Consider the following 21,585-nt stretch of genomic DNA (forward strand, 5'->3'; position numbering starts at 1 on the left):
CCTCTCATAAAAAAAACGTAGTCAATTATTATATTCATTCACATTCATCTAAAATATATCAAAAATAGATCTAGTAACCAAAGTTAACTTTCTTTTGTTAACTACGATACGTGTAAAAAATTATTTTCGTCTTATATCATCAAAGGTCCCCGAATAAAACTTTACACCGGGCCTCGTTTTTCTCAGCCACGCTACTGGGTACAAGACTGCACAAAAAATAAATACTCCACTGATCGTGGGCTCGATTAATAAACTAATTTTGTTATGTTGAAGTCAAATGGATTTCTAATCCTAATTGGCTTAAAAATCAATAAATAATTAAGAGACAAAGAAAGAGAAATTGAAGTTTAAAACGTGAATGATGATGACCACCACTCACGACTGCTAAGCCGGTAAGCCCCCTCAGGTTCTCACGACCAATTTCTACTATTTCTTATCGTGAAAATTAGTCTTCACTCCCGGTTTAATCCCCCTTCGTATGTTTAGTCCTCTTACGGTAATCAATACAATTATAAGATGGTCAGCATGCCCATAGTGCCTTCTTTTTTAATCTTGAGAGAGAGTACGCACTTAGCTTTCAGAAGCATAGGTACTACAATCGCATTTAACTCTAACTTCATTTTGTCCTTTTTAATTGTTCATCGAACTTTCTTCCTTTGCTTCCCTCAATTTTCTTTTACCTATCATGCAAATTTGAATTTGCACACCGTTTCTGGGTATGTAGAGATTAAATAGGATTAGTTTGATTTGGTAGATGGGGTCCTTTGACCCCGGTGTTCTTCGACTCTAGAATGAGAAACATAGAGAGGTAGGAAAGACAACGACATACCCAGACAGACGCACACAAAGAGGCGGTTTCGTGTTTGGCAGTGAAAAAGGTATCCTGTATATCTCTTTTTCTCACAGTAAGTCAGTAATGCTCGAACGATCCTCTCAGGTTGAAAAAAAAGGGTGCCAACCTCTCTCCTCTTCCTCGGTTCCTCCTCACTTCAAAACTAATCATTATTTTATGAGACAAAACATTATGTCGTGAAAGAAATACAAGAACTAGAATAATAACTTTAACAGACTTCCAAATGAACTGCTAGATAGGTGGCCAAACTGTCTCTTTGGCAAAATATAGTGGGCAAGTAGCTAAAAAATATAACTTAACTAATAAAGCTTGAAAGTGGGGTTGTGTGAATTCAATTGTCCCACAAAGGTCAAAGTCTCTCCCCCTCTCTTCTCTCTCTTTCTCCACTTTCTGTTGCAATTGGTCATGACCTTAAGTTCCTCAACTCCCTACATGGCCCACACCTAAAGATTCTAAGTCATGGGTAATTGTTTGCTTTCCCTTCCTCTTATTTTATTGCAATCTCTCATGTATACAACTACTATATATACCTCTTCAATCAAGGGTTGGCACACATTCAAACATAGCAAAAACTCCTAAATTCTTCTTCAATTCTATTATTTCTTAAGCTTAATTTGATAGTTTATTATCATGGATACATACTCATTTAGTACCTCATTCACTAAAATATCTAAAGGAAGAAAGATAGATAATGATTCCCCTGAAGAGAGTGGTTGGACTCATTATTTTGAAGATTTCTTATCAAAAAATCAAGAAGAATCAAATTGTTCTTCTTTCTCTTACTCTGATTTTGGAAGTTCATCAATGGTTTCTGATGCTGCTTCATGTGTTCCATGGAAGTTAGCTGATTCAGAGAAAAGTTGTAAGAAGTTGAATTTAAAGAAGAGAAGAAGTAGAGTTGTTGAACATTTTGATGATTCTTTGGAGGATACTGCTAGTTCTCCTGATAATAGCCCAAAGGTAAGAGAGATGAAATTTCAAAATTTCTCATTGGTGAGTCTTGTTAATTTGCTCTAACAAACATTTCTCTAACTTTTTATTTTTTTTTCTGTTTTCAATAGATTTCTCATGATTTGAGGCAAATAGATGTGAACCCAAGAAAGAAATTTCATGGAAGTATAGAGATTTCTCTGGTAATTAACTCTCTCTCTCTCTCTCTCTCTCTCTCTCTCTCTCTTTCCCGCACATTGTTACTGTTGTGAGAATAGTCCCGTATAGGAGAAAAGCGATCTAACAACCAAGAATATAATGTTTAGGTCTTCTCCACTCGTTGTTCAGAATTGGTTTTAGTTGGATGACACAGAACCCCACTCGCGTGGGGGGTGTTCGAGAATAGTTTGGGTACAGACTAATCGAAGCTATTTCTTTTTGTAGGAAGAGGGAAGAAATTCAGCTGCTCATTGTCAAAATCAACAAATTTCAGATGAGAGATATACAGAAATGAGTAGTTGTAGAAGGGAAAGTGAATGTATAACAGAATTGAAGAAAAGGGGTCTTTGTTTAGTTCCTTTATCCATGTTAGTTAACTACCTTGGATAAACCCTTTGTATCTCTCTCTCAAACTGTATGTGTGCATATTGTACTAATCTGATCAACCTTTGTATCAGTACATAATTGTATAGAAACAAATCAGTTAATGCTGATTATTGCTTGTTAAAATTAATACACCCTATCTCTTTCTCCATTTTCATTACAATTTTGTACAAATAGTAGGGATAGCCTTTTCTTGGAAACTTGGATTAGTTATCTCAAAAGCCTGATTAAGGATTAAAGTAAAACAAAGATATCATTTCCAAACTATAAATTTTGAACCAATGTCCTAATGGAAAATTGTTTAGGAGTATATTTGTACTTGCGAGTTACGACGTATATGCATTTCCAAACTATAATTTTTGGACAATATTGGGGAGAATATGATATATTTTACCATCATCATTCTCACACATATGTTAATTTTCTAATTCAATCCGAAGTCATTAGGTGTAGCAGATGACAATGAGAAATAGTTACTGTGCATTGCTGCAATATCTGATATTTGTCTGAAAAAGTATCAATCATAGTAAACATTTTACAATATATGTATATTCTAGAATAAAGGCGTTAGCCAAAAAGGATCTATCTCTGAAGGTAACTCCCTATCTAATTTGGTGACACATGGTAGGAGGTTAAAATAATTTAATTCTCAAATAATTTGAACCATCAGATCAAGAAACTATCGATCAAAATCGAATAAACACGAATATCCAGAGATGAATCTACGACCGAGCTCAAAAAAGGGCATTGCGTTATATATATATCCACAATATAATAAGAGCTCTTATCGAAAAAAAACATGTAAACTCTAATTGCCTAATTGGTCTAAGTTAAAAACTTCACATAAGAATAAATATGATCCAAGTACAATTTTCATTATTGATTGAAGGATAAAACTTCTAGAAGAACCCAACCATTAAGAGTTGGTTGCAATACAAATTAAGAAATATTAATTGTCATAAATAGTTTAGGAGTAGATGTGTAGCTCTGACTGCTTGTCTGCTTCTATCAAAATCAGAAAAATGAGGTTAAAGTTAAAACAACAAGAAAATAGAGGGCCACAAAGAAATTAGTGAAGAAATCAAGGGCAAAAATTCGGGCCTAATTTTGATTGCACATGGAGTAGGAGGTCAAAATTCAATTAGCTTGAGACATGGGTAATCTACTGATAGCTCTACCCTTAGAAATAACTCTCATTCATTTGTTGCCTTACAACAAAATAGTCATTTAGAGCATCTCCAATGGGACGCACAAAAATTTTGAATACTAGTTAAATTAAATACATCTACAATGAAGATTCTCTTTCTTAAGTAGGAATATAGGGACAATTTAAAATTTTTTGTCTTCAATAGAGATATCTAAAATACATCTACACACATGTCACTCTTAAATTAAATAAGAAAAAAATAGTGGTTAAAACGCAAGAATTTTTATTAATTTAAAATTTTAGAGTCTGAGTAGATGACACTTAGATAACTGAAGAAGACACTCTAATTTTAAAGTGTCCCTATTCAGACTCTCTATATTTTAAAGTGTCCCTATTCAGACTCTCTATAATAAATGCATCCACCTCATATAGAGTGTCAAACAAAGTGCCCTACCAGAGAAGATTTTTTAACAAAAATTTCAAAGAATCATATGTGACACTCTAAGTGTTAGAGTTTGATTGTCCCATTGGACATTCTCTTAACTTCCAAATAACTAAATGACAAGGTTTACAAAAAAAACATCTTCTCGAGATTTATAGATTTTCTCGTGGCACCCATGTCTATCGATTTGTTTTTTGTTAAGTTGTTTATCTTTTTACGTACAAATATTCTTTTGATATCATTTTATGAATACTAGGTTCCCACCGCGCCCGTAGGGCGCGGTAGATCCCTTTTGGTTGTGCTGTCGTGTCAAGAATATTGTAACAGTTGAATAGCCATTTTACATGTAGAGAAGACAATAATTATATATTAAACATTAAACAATCAAGAGGAGCAATCAAATACTAAGCTATTTACATTTAAAAAAAGAGAATTACATTCAAAAAAGAAAAATAATATTTCATTGAAGCCTGAACTATAAAATAGATTTGAGAGATTGTTTTTTTCTTATAGTGAAAAGATATCAGTCTCGCAAGAGTCCTATTTATATATTTTTCGAAGTAGTTACTTTGGGAAGTTTTTCATAAAAAAACCGATCAAGAATGTGGAAGAGAGATTAGAGAGATTTTCTCCCCACTAATTTCTCTTCCTCCCACGATCTTCTCCCATAATTGTTGGGTATATAGTTAGCCGGTTGAGAGAGAAATTAGGAAGATATGGGAGAGCGGGTTAGTTATTTAGATCTCTCTCATGATTTTCTAATGTATAGAAAAAATAGAGAAAAATATATGAGTAGTACTCTAACCAATTTTGGTTGATTTACATAGATACCCTTCTTTTGTAGTCTATTTACATAAATTTTTTTATATAATCTGTCGGATGTGTTCCTAACCAAATCTCTAAAATAAAATGGACGATCAGACTTATCCCCTGGATAACCGACTGACCTGTTTTAATATAATAGATTCCTAGTCATTGAAGTAGTTAGGTAAACAGCGGTGGCTATGAGACTTGAACTCGCACTCTTCACGGATTTTTATTCTCGTACCATGATAAGTGTTATCAACCACTTTTCCTAATGAATTACAGTTATCATTCAAAGACGCATAATTTCTTTGATAATATACTTGACCTTATACAACTGAAACTAGGTCCCTCCTCTCTCATTTTGTGGACAAGGAAAGGAGGTATGTCAAAGAAAACATAATCCACTGAAAATTAGATAGATAGAGGTCTTGATCATCATCTATATAATAAAATAGAAGGTAAAAACGCTGATTGAGACAAACATCCTTTTTTAATAAAGAATATTGTCTAGAAGCCCTTCCCAATTTAAAATATAGTCTTTCGTAGAAATAAAATAACCTATTTAAAAAGAATATGTTTTTCTTAGGAATAAAATAACTAATTTATGAAAAAAAGAAACAAAAGATATTGCAAGAGTTAAAAAAAAGAAATTAAAATATCTCTCAATAAAATAATAACTAATCTAAAGAAAGAAAACAAAAGAAAATAAACAATAAGTAAAATACCAAAAAATTAGGGTATCCACAATATAACTATAATAAATATGAAAACTCCTCAAATTTGATTTGTACGATGGTTCGTTCCCTAGGACACAGGATATACCCTAATATCGCAATAAAGGTACAAGTTCAATTTTCTTTGGTGATGATATCAAATGCCTAAATTTTCTCTTTAGATAGAAATACCTATGTTCATCCAATAAAAAAAAGAAGAAGATAGAAATAACTATAACAAGTGCTAAGCTTTCATCATTTTCAATGAAGCAACACTTTGACACTTTTACCTACATACAGTAAACCACTCGACGAACTAACGTAAGGGGTGGTAGTGGTTCAGGACATTGGGGGACATTTTCACGTCTCTCAATATCCTTGGTATTGGTTGGGGATATTTGAATACCCCCAAATGTCTGTATTATTGGTTTGGCACATTTCAAATGTCGTCAAATATTTGTGTTATTCGTTTGGGACATTTCAAATGTCTTCAAATGTCTGTATTATACGTTTGGGACACGAAATTATGGACATCTCAAGAGAAACTAGTTTTATGGACATTTGGAGACATTTTTGTGTAAATTTGAAAAGCTTTTGGAGAGAGAATGTTTCTCAAAATATGAAAGACACTTGAGGACAGTTGGAGACATTTCAGTAAGAAAATAATAAAAATAATATTTTTTTATTAAATTAGATTAATAATATATAATACCGAACAATATTAATTATATTTATTATTATAATACTCCATTATGGAATAATAATATTATTATCATATTACTATATTATACATTACTATATTATTATATTATCTTATTATTATGTTACTATTACTATATTATTATATTATTATATTATTATGTTATATTAAATAATAAATATGTACCAATTTTTCAGCAATGTCTACAGATATCTATGAAAGTCGAAAAATATATATTTGAAATATTAACAAAAATATTTTATTTCATATGATAAGACAATCAATCAAATGTCTATCAGTGTCCACAAATATTCACGGATGTCTATGAAAGTCGAAAAATATATTATTGAAATATTAGTACAAATATATTATTTCACGTGATTAGAAAATAATGATATTATTAAAATAATAAATGTCCACCAATTGTCCATCAATGTCCTCAGATATCACCGATGCTCACAAAAGTAAAAAAATATACTCTTGAAATGTTAGTATAAATATAATATTTTATATGATTAGACAATAATGATAATATTAAAATAACCAATGTCTACCAATTGTCCATCAATGTCATCGGATATCCACCGAAGTCCACAAAGTCGAAAAAATTCTTGAAATATTAATAAAAATATATTGTATCTTATAATGAGACAATAATGATAATATTAAAATAGTAAATATCTATCAATTGTCCTTCAATAATAATAATAATAATAATAATAATAATAATAATAATAATAATAATAATAATAATAATATCCACTGCACATTTTGTCCATGAATTCAATATCTTGAAATGTTCTCGGGACATTTTGTCCATAAACCAAATGTCTTGAAATGTCTTCCAAGACATTTTGTCTATGGATGAAATGTCAATAAAAAAACATTTTATTTATGGATAAATGTCTTGAAATGTCTACGGAACATTTTGTCTCTGAATCACTACCACCCCCTTAGTCTTGTCGTCTATTAGGACGATCTACTATATGTTATTGTCATGCAACTACATTTCACGGGTTTCTGAAAATTGTAGTCAAATTTATTTGACACCCCCAAAACTTCTTAGCTAGGTGAATATCAGAATATCTATGCAAGTACATTCTACCATGTTCAACAAAAAAAAAAAAACTACATTCTACCATATGTACATCTATGCAACCAAAAAGGTACCATAAGCTATGCCATTCTAATAATTTTCTCTCTAGTACCTTAACCCTGACAAAGTTCACTGTTTCTGATTTGAGGAGTTGCATGTCCCCTCACTAAATGATCAAACACTGAAACACATTATTTTATAATGTTTAGTGCTAGTCCTTTATCTTTCTGCGTAATCCGAGAAACTATGTGTTTTGTTTTTGTAACAAGGGGTTGTTGGCAACAATGTGTATCTTGTTCTTCTGCCGAAGGAGAACCCAAAAGCACCAACAAACTCATTGCCAAAACATTGTGGTTGAAGCACCTTTTTAGCATACAAATAACCGAGTCATGTATGTAACTAATGAATCTAGAATCCATCTCATCAATCGTATTTTGTTTACAAACGTTTATCTAACCCCACCACATTTTTTTTTGTCAATTTCTATTAATTTAGGGTGTAGTGGGGCTTAAGAAAATGACAAAATTTTGTAAAAACAAACCCACCTAAGAAGAAACTTTTGGAACCTAAAATAATACACCAATATATATATATATATATATATATATATTGGTGTTATATGACATGTATATGGATTTGACTGGAGCAGGTAAATGAATAACCTAATGTTTATGTCACAAAATTATGTATCTATATGGATGACATAAATCTGAATAAATCGTCTAATTTCCGGTACAAAATAGCAAAACTCATTCAAAATGCAAAATACTAAAGGTCCAATATTTGGTGCCAAAAATGGGAGGAAAGGTGATGTAGCGGTGCCAATGGGTGAGGTCATGAGAAGAGAGAAATGACCCGACTAATATTGGGCTGGCCACATCACCTTTTGGCACGTGTTCAGTTCGAAAATTCGAATTATTTAGCATTGATACAATGATTTCAACTTTTTTGAATTGTTTTTTTTAATTTTTAAAACAAGGTTGACCGAATTTTCATCTAAACTTTCTAGAACAAAGAGATGATGAACTTTTTTTTATTTTGTCTAGAACTAGAAGAACTTTATTAGATTTTAATCTAGTAATAGATGTATAATTGGAATGATAAAGATCTTCCAATAAAAATTTATTTAGACTTTTCATCTTTGAACTAGTACATAATCTAGAAAGAAACATGACCCTTTACCGTTAAACCTAACATATTTCATTTTCAATCCTCAAATAAACAGTAAAATAAATATTGCTTGGACTAAAAAATAGTTCCCAAAGTGAATTTATTAATTTTCTTTATTATTTGTAGATGTTATGAAGAACAATGCAATAATATAAGCATCAAAGTTTACATAAAAAAGAAACATTCTTAATTGAAAAAGTAATTTTATTCTTTATTATTTTAAATCATTTGACTAATATTGATTGCATTCGGACACCCCTTTATGAGGGAAAATAGGTTGATGGATCATGGGTTTCATTTTCATTTTTATTCTATCTTAATTAATTCCATGCCGGCCTTAATCTATATTCCAATCTATGTCTGCGCACCAACTATCTATCCACGTATAGACTAAAATATACTTGTTTTATTGATTAAGACGGGTTTATATATAAGAGGAGAAATTTTATACTAAAATCTATAGCTTTCAAGAAGATTTCGTATCTTTCTAAAAACTAAATTATACATACATAATATAAGCATATGTGTATAGTCCACTAGATTATACATGATTCATTAATAACAAAATCATTTGATTTAACTAACAAGTATCAATTTAGAAGTTTGCACAGTCAAATGTGTGGGGTTCATGACTAGGTCGACCAATTAGCTTCCATTGGTTGGAAATTTCTACCACTAATTTACCACAAACTTTTACATGTGAACCCAATCTACGTGTAGATTTTGATGTATCAATGGCAAATGTAATGGCTATCGTTGATCGTAGTCAATTTCCAAAAAAAATGTATAAGATTTTGTAATGAGATAGCATATACATTGGAAATGTCTAGCTCAAGCGACATTTTACGTGTGAACCCAGAAAATTCACAAAAATGAAAGTTAAACGCAAGAATATCTTTATAAACGTCATGTAAAGTTAATTTTTTTTTTTGATGAAGGTCATGTAAAGTTATATTAAAAGGTTCAATTAGCTTGTCACACATTAGGGAGAGTGATGCATACCATGGTAACATATGCATCTTGTACATCGGTTCAATTTGCATTTGAGTGGTTATTAGTGGATAATAACGACCCAATCCCTTTCTAATGACACGCTTATTGATCTTTGTTTAGTTCCTATACTCTCTTCTTTCTCATTTATCATATGCATCACCATTTACAATTGGTCATGTGACTTTTTTATAAGTAGGACTATAATCATAAGTTTCTTAAATAGACAAATAATTTTAGATATAGTAAGAAAACATAGATGTCTTATAAATGTTTTTGAAACATATTCTCATTCTATCCTACGTGTTTTGCAACTATTTATGCCTTTTTCCACGAATTATTGTGGATTATGTTTTCTACCATTTTGCTTGAAAAACAAATAATTGCACAAAAATTAAATTTTAATTTTTCTTTCATTTAATTATATTAACTTAACTTTCAAGATGATGTTATATATAATGACTATTTTCTTGATTAAAAAAGAATACTTTTGTGGTTAATGAAGTGATAATTGAATTGAAAGTCTTGACCAAAAACATTCTTCATAAATTTAGGGATAGATCCCGACTACATAGAGAGAGAAGTAGACAATGAATGTTGTCACCGACAAACATGACGATATTTAGTGATATGTATCATGATAAATCCTTGTCTTTTTTTTTTAAAAGCTAACTTAAACTTTATTTATTTATTTTTAAAGCTTAATGAAAGAAAAGTTGATTATTTCGTAGATAACTTATCTAATCCTGATTATAGACTTGTTCATCAACTTGGAGTAAAACTAATATTTTGGATTAGATAGCTAGCTAGCTTAATTGATTTACTAATGTTGTTGATATTGAGAGCTGTGAAGGATAAGGTGTTATATATGACAAAATAAACATATCTTTTGATTTTGATGTTGTACGGAAATAATTAGGTCATATCATTCTTAATTACTAAAGGATGAAAAATAGTCACTATATGTTACATCCCCAAAGAAAACTCTGACTAATATTAATTGAATGGAAATAACTTGGTTTGTAGTTCAAAGAAAGACAAAGCAATGAAAGACATTTTTAAGAATATTATTAATTGCCTAAATGAAATTGTGATTAATTAATGACTTTACGAGGATCAAGTCACAGCGGTACCAACTAAGCTATCTCTAAGAACAGTGGCGTCAGGGCCGGCCCAAGTAATTAGGGGCCTAAAACGAAGTAAAATTTGGGGTCTTCTATGCACTAATAAAATAAATAAATTATTTTTTCTGTAACAATTTAAATTAGTAAGAAAAACATAACTAAAGAACTTAAACCTGAACTATATATTTTATAAGAAGTGTATACAATTTATATATAGAAATAAGCTAAATATGTTTCGAAAACATTCATCTCGCCTTATATCTAATATAAGAAAAACAATTAAATTTAAACAAATAAACATTATCTTATCAAATAGTCCAATTATATACGTATAATATATTCAGTAGATGGTACAACGTTGAAACCTATTTTAACAATAACATAAAAGCTAAAATTAACTTTCACTTAGGCCTCGTTTGGATCGGCTTAAAATAAGCTAAAAGCTAGCTTTTAGCTTACTTTAAGCGCTTTTTAAAAAATATTGGCATTTGGATGAAAAAAGCCGGGGCTTTTATTAAGCTGAAAAAGCCCGTTTTACCAGAAAAGCAGAAGCCATAAATTTATGGCTTCTTGCTTTTGGCTTATTCGGGAAGCCGTGTACGGTGTTTTGAAATTCCCTTTTCCCTTTTTATTAAAAACTAGGGCAACAACAGAAACCCAACTCTCCATCTCTTGTTCTGCACATGTAGGGTTTTTGAGAATAGATTGTTTTAAATCAAGGAAACAAGGACGAATTGATCTCAGTCCTTTGAAGGGAATCAATTTTTAGTAATCAACACTAGTTATGCAAAAGATTTTCTTTTTTTTTGTTCTAAAATTCTGATATCTAACCGGATTGACTTGAATAATCATCTTTTGATATTATCTATTTAGGAAGAGGGAACTGGTTACTGTAAATTTCAATCATATTGTGATGTTCTTTTGTATTCAAGTTTGATTTCTTTATTTTCTCTCTCTATATGCATATTTCTAGAGAGAAACTCATTTTTAGGAGGAGAAAGGATCGCTGTTGTAATAGATTAATATGATTTTGTTTAATAGGAATGCTATAATAATGGATTATACTACTTGAGAAGAAGAAGATTAAACCAATTTTCTTTTTCTAGGTTCTTGAAATTCAAGTAAAGTTAAAATACACATATAAGAAGTTTTGAAGAGTGAAGACCCTCCCCAGTCCCTCCAGTGAATCTATTGAGAGAGAGAGAGAGAGAGAGAAAAAAAAAAAGGAAGGATGATTTAATTTCATAAAAGGTGTAAAATGTAAGTAGAGTTAAAAAAAATTCCTAGTCAGAGACGAAGAGAGCAAGGAGGTCTCCATTGTTTGATTCACCCACTTAGGATTTAGTTTAATGGTTAACCATCTAATTTTGTTTTGTTTTCTAGGCCATAACTAGTAGAGTTCACTTTTGCTAATATATATAGTTTATGCATATTATACATTTTCAAAGTAATGTGGTTGATTTAATGAAGATGGCAGTGACTAGCACGTAAACTCGCACACATTAGACTCCCGAATTTCATAAGATATTTGTGTATTTGTAATTGCAGTTCAATTAGGACAAGTTAAGCTTTTTTATACCAAACACCATGTATCAGCTTTTGTAGGTAAAAATGCGTTTTTATTTTGTCATACCAAACAACCATGATGGCTTATTATAAAGAGCTTTTGTTTAAGCGCTGAAAAAAAAGCTATTAGATTAAGCAATACGTGTTCCCAAATGAGGCCTTAGTCTGATTCCCGGAGGTGGAATTCTTTATTAGATTTGAGTCATGAAAAGTATAGATAATGTAATAAGTTTGTTGGACTTTAGGTCCCTTTCATGTTATTGGACTTTAGGACTTTTTTATTATTGGTTTAACTTAAGCGTACTAATGTAGATCCTAGTCGCATCCTCCAAAAATAAACTTTCAGAAAAGAAAATTTAGAATAAGAGAGGATAGATAAAAGTGAAAGTTAAAGAGAGAGGTATTCAAATAGAGTATAAAAGAAAAAAAAAATGAACAAATAAGTGAAGCAAACCCTGTGGCTTGAGGCCGAGAGAGAAAAAAAAAAGATGAGGGAGAAAGAGATATTACGAACTTAAAGAGAGAAAAGCAGTTGAATATAATTAGGTTTTCCGTTTTTGATTTTAGGTTGAATAAAATAATGGTAGTAGTAAAGGCACCCCCTATAATTGTTGTAGGCGCCTCCCTCAAGACAAATTTGAGATGGAGTTTGCGAAGGAAGGAGACGAATACAATCCTTATGAGAGATTAACACTTCCCAATAATAATTAGGTGTTTATGTAGTTATGTCTAGCTTAGTATGTTACTTTCCTCAATTATAATTAGGTTATTAGGTTTTTGGACAAAAAGAAATTACTCCCTCAGTCCCAAAATGAATGACCATTTTGAAAACCCAACTTTTTAAGGGAACATCATTAATTAGAGTTTGACTTTCAAAAATAACCTGGGTTTTCCAAGTGTATCCTCATTAACTTTTTTAATTTACAATGAAAAAGTTGAATTTACTTTTAAATAAAGTTGTTATTATATATATATATATATATATAGTAATGGGTATTATTGGAAAGAGCGAAAAGTTCTTTTCTTTATTTTTAGAAATAGGATACTAAAATGGGACAACTCAAAATAGAAATTAGGTCATTCAATTTGGGACGGATGGAGTAGGTTATTAGGTTTCAGTGGCTTTACTGAAAACATAACAAAAGAAGTAGGTGTCTTGCTTTCTTTATCAATTGCTCACGCGTTCACATTCAGGTGCTATCTAGTAAGGATTGACCGGTCATTCTAAAATAAAAGCTCTTTAATTTCTTTTTTAACTGGGTGCCCATAAATTAATCAATTTATGAGACCCTTCTCCAAATGGGGCCCAAAGCAGCTGCTTTGGCCTTGGCCGCTCTAGAGTGGCGTAACTGAGAATTGAGGGGTTTAGTGCGGAAGAAGTTGGGGCCTCTTTCTTTGATAAAGTTAAAACATAAATCCCTTTTTCAAATGTAATGAATTTAATACAAATCCAAAATAAACTAATGGTGTGTTTGGTTGCAGGATTCCTATTAAAAGTGAGATTTGGTAGGATTTAAGTACCCTTGGTCTATTTAGCTACCAGGAATCCTAGGACTCTTGAATCCCAAGGATTCCTAATTCTAAAACTTGTAACGGACGAAAATCCCAACCCTACCTCATAGGATTTTGGATTAATAAATCTTGATTTCAAACTTAAAGTCAACAAAAAAATATTTCCTTCTACAAAATTTCAGATATCGTTTTTCCCAAAAATCATCTTTTTTTTTCCGAAAGCGTTTCTTTTTTCGAAAACCCGATTTTTCCGAAAAATGTTTTTCCCCCCGAAAAAAATTATTTACGAAAAGATTGAAAAAATGGTTATCGAAAAAAAAAAGTATGAAGAAAACGGAGGGATCTCGAATGAAACAATATTTTAAAAAACAAGTTTCGAGAACAAAGTTTCTTGAATATTTCTTTTAAAGAAGCGTTTTAAAATACTCAAATAATAATAAATCATAGGATTCTTATTAGTTGCCAAACAAACAAACAAATATTACTTGAATCCGTGGAATCATGAATCCGAATGACTCATAAGTCTGCGGATTCATGATTCCGTCATCCAAACACACCATAAGTAATTAATTTTTTCTTATCCCAGATGAATCTAAGTTGTGTATTTTTTTACTCTAAAAAATTTGTTTAAGCAAGAACCATAGACATCGAACTAAACTTATTCCATGAAAAAAAATTAAAATAATGAGGTTAAGCTTCACAATAAAAAAAATTAACAAGGAAGATTATCAAACTTGTGACCTCATACTTGTTGAGCAAGATGTTATATTGTGTAGTTATAAGACTTGATTCGAGATTTAAGAGCCCCTCGGTCTTTAAGAAAAATTAGTAGTTTGAGGAGATCTGGTGCGACTGCACCGATGCACCCCCTCAAATACGCCCCTGTCTAAGAGGGAGGTGATTAGTTTCCATTTTAAATTATTAACATGATCCAATTGATCTTTCATTTTTGTACCCATTTTAAATTGTATTGACGATTTTATTTATCTATTTGTTTATTTATTTATTTCAGTTTTTGGCATTAGTCATTCAGGGTTGAAATCATGTACAATTTCTTTTTGTTGTAGTAATCATATACAATTTATATTACATATTATTTGGTAAAATTCACTTTAATTGGGTTCCGAAATACCTTCATCCCAATAGAGGTCAAATTACTTTTACCTTTTCAAAAAGGAGGGGAGGGCCTAAAGGCGCCTAGCATAATCGTTGCAGATGCCCAATTTACACACAATACCTCCTCAAAATTTGGGTGTAAAAAGGCCCAACAACAATTATGCTTGGCCCCTAATTTAGACCTTCCCACTAGCTGTGTGTCCAAAAAGTATAAGGAGAAGGCTTAATTCATGTGAAACAAAGAAACCAATAAACATTATGGATCTTATTAGTCTTTATTTCCACGATATACATGTAAATTTAATATGCAAATATAGCAAGCAACCCTAGTAGTTCTTCTTATTTCCAAACTTATACAAACCAAATTACTCTCTCCTTCAAACCCATAGTTGAATCCACTCAAATTTATCAAGTGAGAAAAAAAAAACTCACAACTCCTTAATCATGCAAACCATTATTAGTACTATGTATACTAGCTAGGGGCATAAATTACAGTACCAAAAGAAAAGTTGAACTAAATACAAAAGCGCCAAAGTAACTTAGAAATAATGAAGAAGCACCACTTGGTGATGGTGGAGGATAATTATGCGGAGATACCTCACCGGAAGGAGCTAAAGATGGGACAATTTCAATGGAAGCGGGAGGAGGAGATGGTGGTGATGCTGATGTTGTTTCATTAGTATTTGATTTTATGTTGTTTCTATTGGCCAAGACAACAACGATTACCTTCTCGTTATTTTGACAGTTCTTTTTTATTCCGCTTATAAAGTAATGAGGGCCTGATTTATTTAGCTTGAATGAAGTATTTCCGTCGGTAAAAGTTGCAATTGGTGATGCTATGTTACATTTATCATAGTCGTTTTTGTTTACTTGAAGCACTGAGTCTTGACCTACTTGATAGACAAACACTATATTGTATATCACAATTAACATGGATTATAGTTAGTATATATTTGAAGAATTTAACATAAATTGAGATGAGTTCATTAAGAATGAATCTAGCTAATATAGTAATCATATATATGAAAACTTACATAGAGAATCGCCGATTTGAAATCGTCTAGACTGCGCCCATTGGTTGTAGGTATTATCGTTAGGATCGGAAGGCACAGTCCATCCTTTTGGACCACCAACCATGAACTCAAATGCAGTAGCTTTTTCCATTAACAACACAAGACTCAAGAGCCCAAAAGCATGAAATATTGCTTTGTTAATGGAGTTGGCCATTTGATGAAAAAGAAGAAAGGTGATAATTTTTTGAACTCAGTTAGAAGGCTGGTGTAATCAGAATGTGATATGGAGGTGATCATGTTTAGGGTTTTTGTAGGCTTCTTTGGAGGGAGCTTTAGAAGAGGTGGCAGTGAAGCTTTTAGTTTCTTTCTGTTATTCTTTTCTTCTTTAGATTACTTATCTTCTAATTGAAAGTTTAATTCTTTTGAATTTTATACTTTGCTTTGATCATATTAAGAATATTCATGTCTTGTGTATGAGACATTCTTTGCAATTTTTGGTGACAAGTACTATATGCACAAATGCTCTATGGGCTCCCATTCTGTTCAGCCTTATTAGTTTCCCCTAATTATTAGGGTTAATCCAATTTAAACTATAGGCTCTACTTAGTAAGTTTAGCAAGACTATTCAAGAGCCAAGATTTTTCAGTCAGAAATATTCATGGGCCGTGGTACTGGCTAGTGACCGCCAGGTCAATGTAGGCTTCACAACTTAACCATATTATTATATTGTGTAACGTCTTCCCTTAGTAGTCACCAATATCGTGTTCGCTTTTGGCACCCAAGTCTAACTCCTAAAATTAAGGGTTTTGCTTTCGGTAAAAGATTAAGCTTACTGAAAAGGCCTCGATCTATACCTATAAGTGGTCTCCTGATGATGTCTAAATAATGTGAGACTATCACAATCTCCCACTTTAAAGACGAGTTGTCCTCGACTCTGATACTATATGTAACGTCCAAAGTCTTAGCGGTCATATGCTTTTGACACCAATCAAGAGGCTTCAGGTGTCAAAAGTGGAGAAACCTGAGAAGACGACTTGGGGCATTACGTAATGCATCTTGAATACGTGTCAATCTCAAACCAAAAATGTGGACCTTGGGAGAATTTAGTTTATCTTGAGCTTTCTTCTGTGGGAGATTTCATAGGCAATGCCCGAAATTGTTAAAGGCAATCCTGCTAAAGGCAATTCCGAAAATTATTAAAAGGCAATCCTGCTGAAGGCAATGTCCATCTTCCTTCTTCTCTTACTAAAGGTCGTTGGTCGACAACCTCGGGCGGGCGACCTTCAACCCATTTTGTTTTAATTTCTTTTTTTTCTCCATCCTCTTTCAGCTTCTTCTTCCTTTTTTCTCTTTTTGATTCTTCCCCCTTTTCCCAATTTTATTTTATACTCTTTTCAATCCACCACTAGGTGTAGCTACCCTAGTGAGAAAAATGCTATGTAGCTATGTATTCCCTCTTCAATTGATCGATCCTTTCTTCACATCCATTTTTATTTTCTGCAATTTTTTGAGTTTGTCTCTCTAAGAAAACACTTACCACCAAGCCCAATCCAAAAAGAAAAGGTAAAACCCTAAAAAATTTTGTTGCCAGAGACTAAGAAGAATCCCAACAAGGGAAGGGGGGAAATGTATCAGGAAAAGCTAAGACAGATTTGGTTCGTTGTTAACGAAGAACACTTGTTGCCTTGGTTATTGATACTGCTCTTAAATCATACGCTCGTGAAGGTGGTCTTCCCGTTCTTGGACCTGATTTTAACCATTTCCGTCTTTACTCTACCAATGTTGGAGTTGTTGGTAAGTTATTTATGGTTTGATTTCCTTTTTCAGAATGTAATTTGGCTTCTATTTGATAGAGATGAAGGAGTAAGAAGAGACATTGTCTTTTGAGTTTAGGACCTTAGGTTACCGGCCGACAATTTTTAGCCGGAGAAGAAGAAAGGCAGGCATTGCCTTTAACCATAATTAGTCAACTTGTTTTGACCTAATCTTGGATCATTGTCTTTAACAACTTTAGACATTGCCTATAAAACTTCCCTTCTTCCGTTGCCAAGGTACTCCATACTCAACCTGCTAAGGCAATGCCAGCATTATTAGGTACCGCCACAATTACAAAACTTGTGTTGTGCTTTACCAAGTTTGTAGAATTCTATAGGCACCCAAGATTTGGATATACATTCCTAATTGTTTTTTTTACATATGCCTCGTTTGGATATACAATCCTAAGGTAGCAGTACAGCTGAACCCTTGACGACCTGTCACGTATTCTCCTAACTGAGAGGTCGGCTAGAGGAAACCAACCCTGTAACGTCCTTGACATGAACGGATCAGCCGTGGGGTTTCTTAAGGAATGAGGGGGGTCCACGTAGGTTCGGTCGATGCCTTACGCCCATAATTGGGAAGGCGAAGCGCACCAGCAATTTACCGACTTAATCCCAGAATCTCTACAGAGCTCTCAGCCGGCTAGAAATCTCTAAATGTTTAAGCAAGTTTGGACTTCACGCGTTCAAGGGAAGAAACTTCTCCCCAAAGATCTATCACATCGGCAGGATATCTATGAAAGATCCTTGAACTTAGGAACTTTCATCTATCCTGGATGTGAGATAAACACAAAGGGAAAACTTCCCTCCACGGCAATCATCGCCGCCTCTTAAGCCTCTAAAAGGCCCCCCAAATCGTCCTTCAAAGTGCACGATCTCTAAACCCTAGAAGATCACAAGAAACTCTGAGTTATCACAACTCACCCCCAAAAGGATCGATCAACATTCATTCTTTTACTGCAAGAATACCCTGCCTGTCTTGAGCGTCAGAGCAGTTTTTGAACCCTTTGCAGATTCTTCTCCCTTTGGGAACAGACGAACATGTGCAAGGAGTAAGGAGTAGGAGCAAGGAGCGAGGAGCAGGAGCAAAGAAACAGAGAACCAGAACTGGAGGTAGAAACGATCGATAGAATCTAACCTGACTTAACTCAACATTCAACGTAACGGAGGTTGTCATGCATCAATTCACTGTTTCATGCTGATATAACGGAAAGCCATTTTTTGACATCAGCAAGTCCAACTCTTCCATTATATCTTGTTCAATTCATAACATAGCTAGCCCGTCAAATTACCAACTAACTATTACATTATGACTATAATACGTATTTATCGCATTGAAGAAAACAAGTTTAAATAAATAAATGAGTGGCGATTGGATGAGTTGTTCACCGAATTGCCACCAATGCTAATAAAACGTTCATTTTCCTTGACAACTCAGTTTGTTATATATTTTTCATAACTTTATTCCACTCAACTAATTTTATGTCACACTTTTTGTTTCTAAGTCTTTTATAATTTATATAAGTCTTTTCTCTTTGTATTAAAGAAATTTCTCGCGTCCCTTTTTGTAAATCCAACGTTGCGGATACCCCCAACTTCCAAGCCATGTAATTCATCATAAGATTTGTTTTCACACCTGCTGAACGTATGTTATTTATCATCACTCCTTGATCTTCTGTTGTCTTCCTTTGTGATCGAAGCTTATGTCTTTTGCTTGGAGTCACAAGATTGTGTTTGTGCTGTTCTACAAATTGAGAGACTACCCATCTAGTTTCTGCTCTCAATCTTATAAAAATCATTTCTTTGCAATCAGTTCTTGTCTCACAACAATTCTTTTTTTGTCTTTTAAAATTTTCGAATGTAGTAGAAGTACTCAATCCTTGTAGTGAGCAACAATATTTTCGACTAATTATTGTGTTGGTGCGATTAGACTTACACGTGGAAGACTTCTGGACACTAAATCCCATCTTGGATGCATATTGATTATAGAAGTTGTAAGTTTCATCAGGAGATTCAAATTACATGCTAACGTACAACCTAAATTAATTAATCTCATTCTAAATATCATCATATTCTTCTTCTTGAACATTTCTCTCTAATCCTCATCTTCTTAGTTGTTTCTATGATTTAATTTACATTCATCATCTCTCTTATGTATACTGTAAATTTCATCTTTGTTCTCACTATTAATATTTATATTTGGGGTTCACCCTCATTAATATTGAGAAACATACTTTTTTATGGAAGCTTGTTCTCAAAGAGGGAAAAACTTGTTTGTCGAAGACGATAATTACTGTGAGATTCCGTGAAGAAGTAGAAGAAATATATTTTTTTTTGTATGGTTAAAGTTTAAAGTTACAGTTAAATGTGTTATGATTTTTCTTTTAAAGAAACTCTCTAAAATAATGAAAAGAAAAAAAAAATACTCTATAATGAATGAGAAAAATAAAATCTAAAAGTTCTATAAAAGACTATAGAAACAAAAAGTGAGACATGAAATTAGTTAAGTGGAAATTGGTTTTAGGAGGTTATATTTAATTGCAATAAAATCATCAGAAATAAATAACAAACTGAGTTATTAAAGGAAGGGGGAGTTTTATTGGCATTGGTGACAATTCTGTGAATATTTTAAGGATGTGAGCCGTCCTCTTAACCTAAGGGAATGATCTCATGGGAATTTCATGAAAATCTTACAGTTGATGACTCGAGCTCATACCTTGCGGTATGAGCTCGAGCTCATCCAATCACCGCTCTAAATAAATTTTAAAACATACCTTATAAGGAGTAAAGGAGATCCTGTTTGTTAAAATCTGATTTTGAAAATAATAAAATCAACACTTATTCTCAAATAATGTGATTAAATTGATTTGATTGTCTTTACAGACATGTGACATCATATATAATAAACTTAGAAAGTGGAAAAGAGAAGATTAAAACAATCGTAAAAATGTGGGGAGGAAAGAGAAAACCATTACTAGTTAGTGGAGTTTAGAGAGAATTGTTAGAGATTTTGGATTGACACAATGCACAAGAAATAGGACATACAAATTTATTAAGATAGAAGCAAAATTATAAAAATAGAGGAATAACATGAATTAGGGTTAAAAAAGTTTTCAGGTAGTAGATATAAAAAGTTATAGGGTGCTTCTAAAGGCATCGGGCCAAAAGGCTGTTAGCGGGCGGCCATTTTGTTGACTCGGGTCAACGAACGTTGACCCGAGTCCTTTATAAACACCGATTGTTAACGTGGGCGACGTTCACCTTCGTCTGCTTCTTCCATCTTCTTCCAACACAAAAGGAAGCCAATTCGCTTTCTTCCAAAAGCCCCTAGAAAAAAGAGTGCAGCATTCTCCGGCGACGGCAATGGCATCGACATCTATCGGCGGCCACTCTTTTCTTCGGAACCATCAATCCGATTGATTTGTTCATCGTTCAAATGTATTGTATCACCTTTATAGCTTCTTTGTATCATCTTTTAAAAAAAAATTAGGAAGTTAACCATGGAAGAAGGAGGTTCTAAAATTTTAATTCTACATCGATTCCAACTCTTCCACCCATTTCCAGGAAAGGAGAAGTTTCTCATGAGGTATACGACCATTCCCCTACCATTTTTTTTGTGTTTCAATACGTATTGTGTTCTTTTTTGAAAAAAGTGGAATCTCGGTTACATGGACGGACTGAACCAGTCCGAGATGTTTTAGCCCCAAACGGATCACTTTATCCGTTTTGCTGTGAAAAGTCACGGACTGGGAAGTCCGGGCCCGCTCTCACATTTGGATGGATTACACTATCCGTTTGGGTCCGAGAGAGGGCCCGGACTGGGCAGTCTGTTCTTTCTTGGGGTTTTGTCCGGACTGGGAAGTCCGGGCCCACTCTCACATCGGACCTTAATATTGCTCCCATTGAAGATAAGTACCATGTAAAAGAAGAAAATCAACGTTCAAATGATGGGTGTCAATTTAGTATTCATGTGGTGAGTATTTTGT

At 32.8% G+C, this 21,585-nt stretch overlaps 2 protein-coding genes across 2 annotated transcripts; one reads left to right on the forward strand and one right to left on the reverse strand.

Moving 5' to 3' along the window:
* The first annotated feature begins 1,394 nt into the window (after positions 1-1,394).
* LOC147549588 (vascular-related unknown protein 4-like) lies at positions 1,395-2,537 on the forward strand. Its single transcript, XM_086670934.1, has 3 exons — positions 1,395-1,813; positions 1,915-1,986; positions 2,228-2,537. Exons 1-3 carry the CDS (start codon positions 1,484-1,486, stop codon positions 2,390-2,392), a joined length of 567 nt encoding a protein of 188 aa, XP_086527060.1. The 5' UTR covers positions 1,395-1,483; the 3' UTR covers positions 2,393-2,537.
* A 12,480-nt stretch (positions 2,538-15,017) lies between these two features.
* Positions 15,018-16,066, reverse strand: LOC147549589 (early nodulin-like protein 9). The gene is made up of 2 exons (XM_086669414.1): positions 15,804-16,066; positions 15,018-15,677 (listed from the first exon to the last, which is right to left on the reverse strand). The coding sequence occupies exons 1-2, from the start codon at positions 15,994-15,996 to the stop codon at positions 15,259-15,261; spliced, it is 612 nt and encodes a 203-aa protein (XP_086525540.1). The 5' UTR covers positions 15,997-16,066; the 3' UTR covers positions 15,018-15,258.
* Between the last annotated feature and the right edge of the window lie 5,519 nt (positions 16,067-21,585).

This window comes from Eschscholzia californica, unplaced genomic scaffold (assembly GCF_041429995.1).
Source record: "Eschscholzia californica isolate CP2 unplaced genomic scaffold, dmEscCali1.0.p SCAF_3, whole genome shotgun sequence".
NCBI lineage: Eukaryota > Viridiplantae > Streptophyta > Magnoliopsida > Ranunculales > Papaveraceae > Eschscholzia > Eschscholzia californica.